The sequence below is a fragment of the Lepidothrix coronata genome, unplaced genomic scaffold, assembly GCF_001604755.1.
Source record: "Lepidothrix coronata isolate B3197 unplaced genomic scaffold, Lepidothrix_coronata-1.0 Scaffold146, whole genome shotgun sequence".
In the NCBI taxonomy this organism is placed as follows: domain Eukaryota; kingdom Metazoa; phylum Chordata; class Aves; order Passeriformes; family Pipridae; genus Lepidothrix; species Lepidothrix coronata.
Window position 1 is genome coordinate 1,917,570 of NW_016690326.1, and position 8,849 is coordinate 1,926,418.

Below are 8,849 nucleotides of genomic sequence, written 5' to 3' on the forward strand. Positions count from 1 at the left end.
CCGCCCCGTCCCGGTGCTACATAAGGCGGGTCCGGGCCGGGCGGGGGCGGTGCCGGGGTTCGAGTCCCGAGTCCGTGTGATCCGTTCGGCGCCGCTCCTCGCCCGCTCCGTCGGGCCCCCCCGGCCGCGGGTGAGTGGGGGTGCGGGGCGCCTGGGCACGGCGGAGGGCTCCGTGCACTGCGGGGGAGATGGGGACGCAAGAGATGGAGGACTGGGGCCTGGGTCGGGGAGAAGGCGGATGATCGGGGTCGGGCCCGTGCGGGGCAGAGCCGGCGGGGAGGGGTGGTGCTGTGCGATGGGGAGGGGTCGCGTGGCCCCCTGCGGGGCAGGGGGGGCTCCCCAGCAGTCGGAGGGGCTGCCCAGGCTGTGCGCGCTGGGGATCCCCAGTCCGGCCGAGCCCGGTCCCGCCGGGAGGGGTGCGGGGTGTCCACCCCGTCCCGGCGCCTCGCTGGAGCTTGCGCGGCTGCCGGGCGCCGGGAATGCCTGACACGCAGCTCTTCCCCCGGCCCTCCCGAGCGGGGAGCGGGCTGGTGTCGTCTTACACGCCTTATATAGCCCGCACCGGCCTGGGGAGAGCGGGGGCACGCTGGCCCCCGGCCCTGCAGCCGCCCCGCCGGCCCATGCCGGGCGCGGGGAGTCCCGCAGCCGGCCCCGCTCCACCTCGGCAGGAAGGTCCTGAGGCGTTTTGCGGGGGTCTGGCGGCTCCATCCAGGTGAGGGGTGGCAAGAAGCTGGTGCCGGCCCATCTGCCCGGAGCCTTGGCCGGCTGACAGCTGTCAGGCAGGGGAGCGCTGGGATTCCCTCCCGCCAAAGCCCTGGAGATGGGCTCACTCCCAGGGAGCATCTGCTCAGCCGGCTGCTGGAGTGCCAGCCTGGCTGCTCTGCCAGGCACCTCGGGTGGCATCACGCAGCTCCTGCGCTGCTGCTGCTGCTAATTCATCCGGCAAAATCGCTTCTGGTTCATATCCTTCCATACCTGCTGTTGCTTCTCTGCAGTCTAAACAGCCTTGGCTCTCAGCAGTGTGAATTGCTGGGGTGCGGCAGGGGAGAGCACATCCCAGGTTTGGGAGGAGAGCGAAGCCCACAGACACTCCACTGTGGGTGGCAGCAGGGCTGTGTCTGGCTCTCTTGGCACTAGTCAGTGTTAGCCTGGGCCCCTCAGCTCTGACGTTGCTGGAGGAGATGCTGATGGATTTGGGGTGCGTCTCTAACCACAGTGTAGGATGGTCAGGGTGGAGTTACAGCTGGAAATGTGACCTGCCTCCTTCTATCCTGCCCTGCCAAGTGCTGGGCCCCCTCCTCGGCTACTCTCCCTGCATTGTTCCCATGTATCCTAACGCCAGGATCACACCCTCTTCCCTTGCAGAGATGGGCGACATGGAGTCCTACAAAGTGATGCTGAATGGGCCGGCACCCTGGGGCTTCAGGCTGCAGGGAGGGAAGGATTTCAGCATGCCACTCTCCATCTCCAGGGTAAGAGAAGCCAAGGCTGGTGACACCCATCCTTCTTCCTGCCTCTGTGGGAGGGAGGCTGTGACGGCAGTGTCCAGGTGGCTGAGTCAGAGTCCTACAGGGGATGCGGATGAGTTGGGGCCCCAGGAGTGCTGCATCCTGCCCTGCCTGCCTCCATGTAGCCTCTTTGGTGCCTTATCAGCTGCAGCCTGGCACAGGGGTGTTCCGGGCAGAGAACTGCAGCAGAGACGTGAAATGCTGCACAGCCTCTGCAGAGGGGGTAGGGGAGGCCCCTTCCGGAGCGTGCCCACCACAGGGGGAAGGGATCTGCTCTCTGAGATGTGGGACTGCCTTCCTGATTGGCACCCTAACGCTGGGATCAGCATCCCAGGACTCAGCCAGTGCCCTTCTGCCCTCCCTTCCACTGCACAGCTCCTAACTCCATGCCTGAGCTCATCCCTGAAATGGGCAGGGAGAGGAGGAAGCTTGCACTGCTGCCTGCACAGGGACATGATTCCCTCCACAAAACCATCCCTTTTCTCCTGGGAGAGCCGTTGTGCCGCAGCTGGTTGTGGCTGAGGCCTCTGGTTTGAGCTGTGCCCGGTGCAATGCTCAGCCAGGCCAGGTCTGTCCCCGGGCGGATGCTGGCCATGGCTCTGGCCACACAATTGCCTTATAAGCCTTGGAATGTGACTGCAATGCCTGTGCCTCTGGCGCTTGGGCAGCTGGCACGGAGGCTGCTTCTCGAAGGACAGCTTTGCTCATGGCACCGGACGCTGCGTGGGGCCCTGTCCCCGGCACGAGCTCAGCACTGCATGCCTGTCCCAGAGGACACAGATCTCTGCAGCACCCAGGCAGGGAGGACGGGCCCTGAGGGCACCATGTGAAGCTGGAGTCACCAGCACCGCCGCCCCAGGGCCCACTGATCTCTGCTGAGCACGCAGAGAAAGACTCAGCGAGTTTATTCTCTAAAAAATGTTTCTCTTGGCTGCGAGCCAGCGCTTAACAAAGGGTCTGGTCGGATGGAGGAGCCTCCCAAAGCCCAGGGCAGGGGCCTTATGAAGCAGCACTTGGTGGGGCTCGGGCAGCGCTGCTGTCAGGAGCAGTGAGGGGATGTAGCCAGCTTTGGGGGGGTTCTCTGTTAAGAGCAGGCTTTGTGGCAGGGCGATGTGCTCTGTCTGAGGGGAGGGGTGAGCCTTGCACTGCTCTGCACTCCAGAGACATTCCCAGCCCCAGAGCTCCTGCCCAGAGCACACTGCTGCCCTTGGCCACTGCTTCCCATGAGCTTGCCCTGCTAGAACGGGATGTAAGGAAGCGTCCTGCCTCGGCTTTGAGGGCTGCAGTGGGGTCCTGCTCTGTGGGGCCAGGGACCACAGGGGGAAAGCAGCACTGGCGTGTGCTCTGGCTCTTGGCTGTGTCCCTCACTGTAACACTACTGGGTGAGCTGTCAGGCTGCTGCAGCTCACTGGCCACACACAAAAGAAGTGCCACTATGACCCCCTGCACGTGGATCTCCCGTGGCAAGGGGCTCTGCTGGGGTACTGACACCTGGGCAGACTGTACGCTGCGGTCCCTGCGGCAGAGCCAGGGCAAGGGCTGCCATCTGGGGAGCTGGGTGCTGTGTGATGCATCCCAGCCTCTGCCAGTTGGGGAAGAGGGGAGACCCTTGGTTCTGCTGGCAGGATGGTGCTGGGGGATGCACCTTCCAGCCTTTCCCCACCATGCTGGGCGATGCTCTGTCCTGGGGGTCCCTGGAAAGGGTGGCAGATGGGCATCTCTCTGGGTGGAGTGACAGAGGTGCAGGGAACAAAGGACTGGCTGGGCAGAGAAGGGAGGAAGGAAATCTTGGGTTTAGGTTAGCAGGCCTGGGTGGGAAGCGGGAGGACTGGCACTGCCACAGCTTCCAGCTGAGCTGGCACCTGCCACAGGGGTTTCCTGGTGTGCCAGCATGGAGGGGGACGGAAAGTGCTGACCGGGCTGGGTGAGGCTGTGTGACGCAGCCTGACGTGCTCTCCCCTTCCTGACTGGCCGTGTGAAAACATTTCCCAGCTCCTGCTCCTGCCTGCAAACCCACACAGCCGCCCTGTGCCTTCCCCAGCCCTCCAGGGCAGCAAGCCGGGGCTTGCAGCAGCATGGCCAGCCGGCACCACTGCTGCCGAGGGCACCCTCCCGTGCTGGGCAGGAGGAGCAGGCACTGGGCTGAGGGGTGGCAGCAGGATGCAGGCGGAGCCAAGCCACATCCAACCCGGCTATGGAGTTCGGCCTCACATGGAGTGCCAGTATTGGTGTAGGGAAGTGGAATGTGGCTCTGGGGTGAGCCAGGCTCTGCGCACGGGCAAGGAGGGGCCAGGACTCAGCGGCAGGGATTTTTCAGCCCTCTGACAGTGCTGGGAATCTGGCTCGCTCCTTTTATGTTCACGTCGAACAGGACTTGAGGAAATACTTGGTCTGGGTCCAAGCGCCTCGAGTTCTTCCATGCTGGAGGAGCAGGAATGGCTGCATCCTGCCCACGTCTGTCTGTCTGTCAGTGCCTGGGAGCTGTGTGCGGTGCTCTGGGCCCTGCTCGCCTCTGGCTGTGCATCCCTGGTGGGAGGGGAGGGCAGCACAGGCTCCACTTCCCAGCACGGGGCTGATGGGGCTGACGTAGAGCCGTGCAATGGAGCCACAGCGGGGGCAAGGCACATCCCTGGCACTGTGGCCGGGAAGGAGAACCCGTGGCCGTGCTCTCGGCTGTCCCGGCGCGACGATGTCTGGGGGAGCAGCGTGGGTGGGGGCGGGTGTCTCCCTGCCTTGGGAGGGCTCCTGCTCCTCTGTGGGAATGAGGTAATGTCTGTGCCTGCTGGGAACAGGACGGGAGCATGGAGCGCGGGCGGCTGGGGGGAGTGCCCAAGGGGTGCCTCCCCTGACCCCCCCTCGCCCCAGGCGAGGGGCTGGACATGCCTGTGGTTTGCAGTGAGATGTGGGCTGCCCAAAGGGCCCTGACTCACTGTGCTCCCTTCCTGCCCCGGGACCACAGGGATGGCTCTGAGGGGTGGCCAGGCTTCCTGCCGAGGCTGAGCCAGCACCGCCTCCGTGTTTGGCGTCATGGGGATGAGGCCCCGGGGTGCTGGCAAGGTCCCCAGCCGTGCCAGAAGGCAGGGACTGGGCAGCACTCTGGGGTACTGCTTTGCCCTCTGCTGCTGCTGCTGAGGGGAAGAAGCTGCTCTGGGCTCATGCACTGGGAAATGAGGAGTGAGCTGGGTGTTCCCACCTCCCCCTGGGTCAGGCCTGTGTGGGTATCCTGTGCTGGGCTGGGAGCCTGAGCCCCAACAGACCCCTTGCCTTCATGAGGACAAGGACATCCCTCTGCTCCCGAGCCAGCACTTGGCTGTTCCAGCTCTCCCTGATTCTGTCTGTCTTGCAGCTGACTCCAGGTGGGAAGGCGGCTCAGGCTGGTGTGGGAGTGGGCGACTGGGTGCTATACATCGACGGGGAGAGCACCAGTGCCATGACACACATTGAGGCCCAGAACAGGATCCGTGCGTGTGGGGACAGGCTCTGCCTCACCCTGAGCAGGTAGGAATCATGGGTCCTGCAAACATGGGGTCTTGGTGTGGCCAAAGCATAGCCAGGGCCATCTCCCAGCATCTCCATATCCTGGCATCACTGCTCTTTGCTCAGAGCTGGGCAGCCTCTGGCTGGATCTGAGGGCTCAGCTTGGCCAGATGAGGCTTAGCCTGGCTGTGAGCCACAGGGCAGTGCCAGCGGGCCATGGCTCCCCTTGGGTGGTTGTTGCATCCCTGGGGTACCAGTGTCCCAGCAGTGCCTGGGCCAGTTCCAGCACCTGCCCATCTGTCTCCTCTCTTACAGAGCCCAGAACCAGCTGGGGAAGCCGCAGAAGGTACGTGTCGCTCATGGTGCTGCAGTGGCAGCTCAGCCTTGTCTCAGGGAAAGGGACTCTCTGAGTGTAGATGGATAAATAGATTTTGCTCCTGGGGCTCACAGGCTTTTAGGGGACTGGGGTGTGTTTGGAGATCTAGATAACCCCACTGGAGGAGCAGCTCTGACCTCTGGCACCGTGGAGGATCAGAGGGAACAGGGTCTGCTCAGGAGGCAGCTTGGCCCAGACTGTGCCCCTGCTGGTGCCAGGTGTGGGCAGGGGTGCAGAGGGGCCAGTGCAGGGGAGGAGACTGGGCACGTGCAGCACAGTGTTTGCTGGTGGTGGGGAGTGCCCTGGCATAGGGAGGCAGGGCTGAGGCTGGTGACCAGTGGCTCCTGGATGGAAGCCACCTACATGGGTTCAGCTTTGTGCCACAGGACGGTTGCGATGGGTGTGTGTGCATGTGCACCGCCCTGCCATGGGCAGCAGCAAGTGTCCGGGGCACCTACTAATCCTCCAACGACCCTCAGGCTGGATTTGTGACCTGCTGTCACTGGGCTGGCTGCTCTGTGGAGAGAGGTGCCAGCCTGGCAGAGCCCAGTGTCCAAGGTGCACGTGCTGTCCAGCTTTCCTACCTGGCTGCCTGCTGCGCTGCCTGGCCCAGGGCTGCCTTTTGCATGCTGCTTGATGTGTGAGCCCGTGTCTGTGTGTTTTGTCTCGCTCAGGACTCACTCCCCTGCTCTGAACCCCTGAAATATAACTTCGCTCCTAGCACCGCCCTCAACAAAACAGCTCGGCCCTTTGGGGCCGGCTCGCCTCCGAACCCACAGCCCGGGCTGGTGACGAAACCTGTGACGTACGCGCCCCTGGCGCCCGCCTGCACCCCCCAGCACAATGGGTATGTTGCTGTCCATCCTGCTCCCTGAGGACTGGGGGGAGCCCGCTGCCCGGCCCTGCTGTGCCTTGCATGCCAGACACCGTGGGTGGGAGTGGGTGAGAGTGCCTGTGCTGGGGTCCCCGGTGGCTGGTGCTGAGGTGGCACAACAGGACTGTTGCACACAGGGACACACAGCCACACTTGTGCCAATCCCTAGCTCAGGGATGTGTCAGCCTGCGGAGAGTCCTGCAAGGCATGACACAGCAGCTGTAGCAGGACACTGGCTGGCATCTGCAGCAGCAGGGAAATGGTGGCTGCCTGGGGATGTCCTGCTGGTCCCCTGGCTGGTGGGATAGGGTGAGCAGAGTGAAGCCCTCCAGCCCTGCACAGCACCATCATCACCCAGCTCTGCTCAGCTGCCTGTGTCTGGCAGCTCCTGGTCCCTCCTGAGAGAGCTGCTGTGGTGCCCTGGAACTGGGCAATGGGGTGGGATGTGGCACCCAGGCCTGTTCTGGGGCTTGAGGGAGCACAGTCTAGTCCATCCCGGTGTGCTCAGAGCCCTGGGCGAGCCGGGTGTGAGTCTCAGGGGTAGAGGGACTAATGTAGGCCATAGGTGAGCTCTGGAAACTTCTTGGATGCTGCAGATCTAATTTCACCTTCCTTTTTCTTTCTTTCTCTCCTCCCTTTCTCTTTCCCTCTCCCTACAGGTGCTGAGCCTTGACAAGTCAGTAAGCCTTTTGCCTGCTCTCTCTATCTTCCCCACATGCCTCTTCCCTGCTATTGCCCTGTTCTCCGGGGCAGGGCCAGCCTGGGGACGGGCAGCACGTGCTGCTCTGCCTGTGTGGGTGGGTCACTTCTGGCAGCAAGCTGTCCCCAACCTGAAGGGCAAGTGCTGCCTGTCTCTGCCAGCTGCTGGAGTGTCCTTGTGCATAGTCCCTTCCCTGCTCCCCAAGATGTGGCTCGACCGGACAAGGGCTGATGGGCTGTGCTAGGCACCCTGCCCAGGGGCAGGTGGCATGCCATGGGCAGCCACTAGGCTCTGGTGCAGCTCTCCCAGTGGTGGTTTTTTGAACATGTCTTATTCTTGCTCTGTCCTTTCTCCTTCTGGCCCTTGGGGCCAGTATCACACTATCAGTCCAAAGTCGGTCCTTCGTGGGCCAGGTCTTTACTGGAGAGGAGTAGAGGGGTGGGGAGTAAGGACACATGTGGTGTCTTGAGTACTGGTGTGCTGTGGTTCTTTGCCAGGGAAGGTGTGGGGCAGCCCCAGGGAAATGATGCCATGAGATCTGTCAGATTTGACAGATGACTGTCACTCACAGGCAGCCCCCTCAGCTGCTGGAGCCCCCCAGCAGCCCCGTGTGCGACCCTGTGAAGCTGCGGATGTTAGAGGACATTGACGACTCACAGCCCCACAGCTGGACCTCCCAGTCCCGCTCCTTCCGCAAACTGGCCCGGCTGGTGGGCGCAGACAGCAGTGAGTTTCCACGTGGCCTGGCACTGGCTGGCTGCCCAGCTTTGCCAGGACAACTGGAGCTGGAAAAAGGCTATGGTGCATTGTGGCACTTGAGTGTTGGTTTTGGCCCCATGTGGCCCCTGTGGGCCAGCTGAGCCAGTGGGAGCTGCCCGGGGCTGTACGTGGGCTCGTGGTGGTGCCGCTGGTCTGGGGCTGTGCTCTGCCCCATGGCTGGGCAGGGCTGTGCAATGGGGCAGGTGGGTGGCTGGAGGAGAGGGTGTTTTCCCTTTCCTGTTCCTTTTCCATTTCTTTTGTCTCTGGGCCTCAGTTGCCGCAGACTGACTCCACCTTTCTCTCCTGTTGCATTCAGTGGAGGATGGTGAGGATGAGCTTGTTAAAAAGCCCAGGTAAGGGGAACATGTGCAGGGGTGGTAGCAGGAGCCACAAGATGCTCAGCCCACGTGGCTGCTTCATCCTCACAGCTTGCAGTCACTCTGGGGATGCTCTTTGCCCTGTTGCTGTTTCTTCTTTCCTCCTCCTCCATCCTCTCCCCTTCCCAGAGATGAGCTGTTGGTGGAGCGCAGAACCTGCCCTGTGCTCAGCCCACCATGGGCACTGCCAGTGCTCAGCCACTGCTCTGAGTGTCACCTTGGGAGGGTCCTGCCCGGACACCCACTGGCCAGATGGGATGTCCTGTGCCGGGTAGGACCCGCTTGGCACTGCTGGCACCAAGCTGGGGAGACCAAACTCTGCCATTGCTATTTAAGCAAATGGTATCTGGAGAAGGCTGGTGGCACTAACAACACATTGCTTGGGGTGCTCTGAGGTTCCAGGCATTGCCTGGACCTGGGGCACAGTGTGCCCTGAGCCTGGTGTGGGACAGCTGGGCAGAGCTAGGTGAGTGTTGCCAACTTCTCCTTGTGCTGGAGTGCATTTGTGAGGGATGGGCTGAGCCCTGGTCAAATCCTGAGTGTTGTGCTGCCGTTTTTTTCAATACCACAGGGATGCCCATGGGTCCGGCTGGGGCACAGTGGAGCAGTGGTGAGTGCGAGAGTCTGACGAAGGCACCTTTGGGAGCATTATCCTGTGCTGAAGCAGGGTCTGTGCTTTGTGTTGGCTGAGCTCCTGCCCTCTGTCACTCACAGGCAGCCCCCTCAGCCGCTGGAGCCCCCCAGAAGCCCCGGGTGTGATCCTGGGAAGCTGCGGATG

General features: G+C 62.7%; 1 protein-coding gene across 2 annotated transcripts in view; it reads left to right on the plus strand.

Annotated features, from left to right (window-relative positions):
- The first annotated feature begins 40 nt into the window (after positions 1 to 40).
- The window catches only part of PDLIM7 (PDZ and LIM domain 7), an 18,959-nt gene continuing 10,150 nt past the window's right edge, over positions 41 to 8,849 (plus strand). Inside the window, exons 1-9 of one of the 2 annotated variants that reach the window (XM_017828182.1) lie at positions 41 to 130; positions 1,366 to 1,472; positions 4,855 to 5,006; positions 5,301 to 5,331; positions 6,895 to 6,911; positions 7,507 to 7,661; positions 8,011 to 8,047; positions 8,643 to 8,681; positions 8,786 to 8,831. In XM_017828182.1, the coding sequence (XP_017683671.1) occupies positions 1,368 to 1,472; positions 4,855 to 5,006; positions 5,301 to 5,331; positions 6,895 to 6,911; positions 7,507 to 7,661; positions 8,011 to 8,047; positions 8,643 to 8,681; positions 8,786 to 8,831 (582 nt within the window). In that variant the 5' untranslated portion in view covers positions 41 to 130; positions 1,366 to 1,367. The remainder of the gene's footprint in view (positions 131 to 1,365; positions 1,473 to 4,854; positions 5,007 to 5,300; positions 5,332 to 6,894; positions 6,912 to 7,506; positions 7,662 to 8,010; positions 8,048 to 8,642; positions 8,682 to 8,785; positions 8,832 to 8,849) is intronic. The other variant, XM_017828181.1, reaches the window with a different exon arrangement.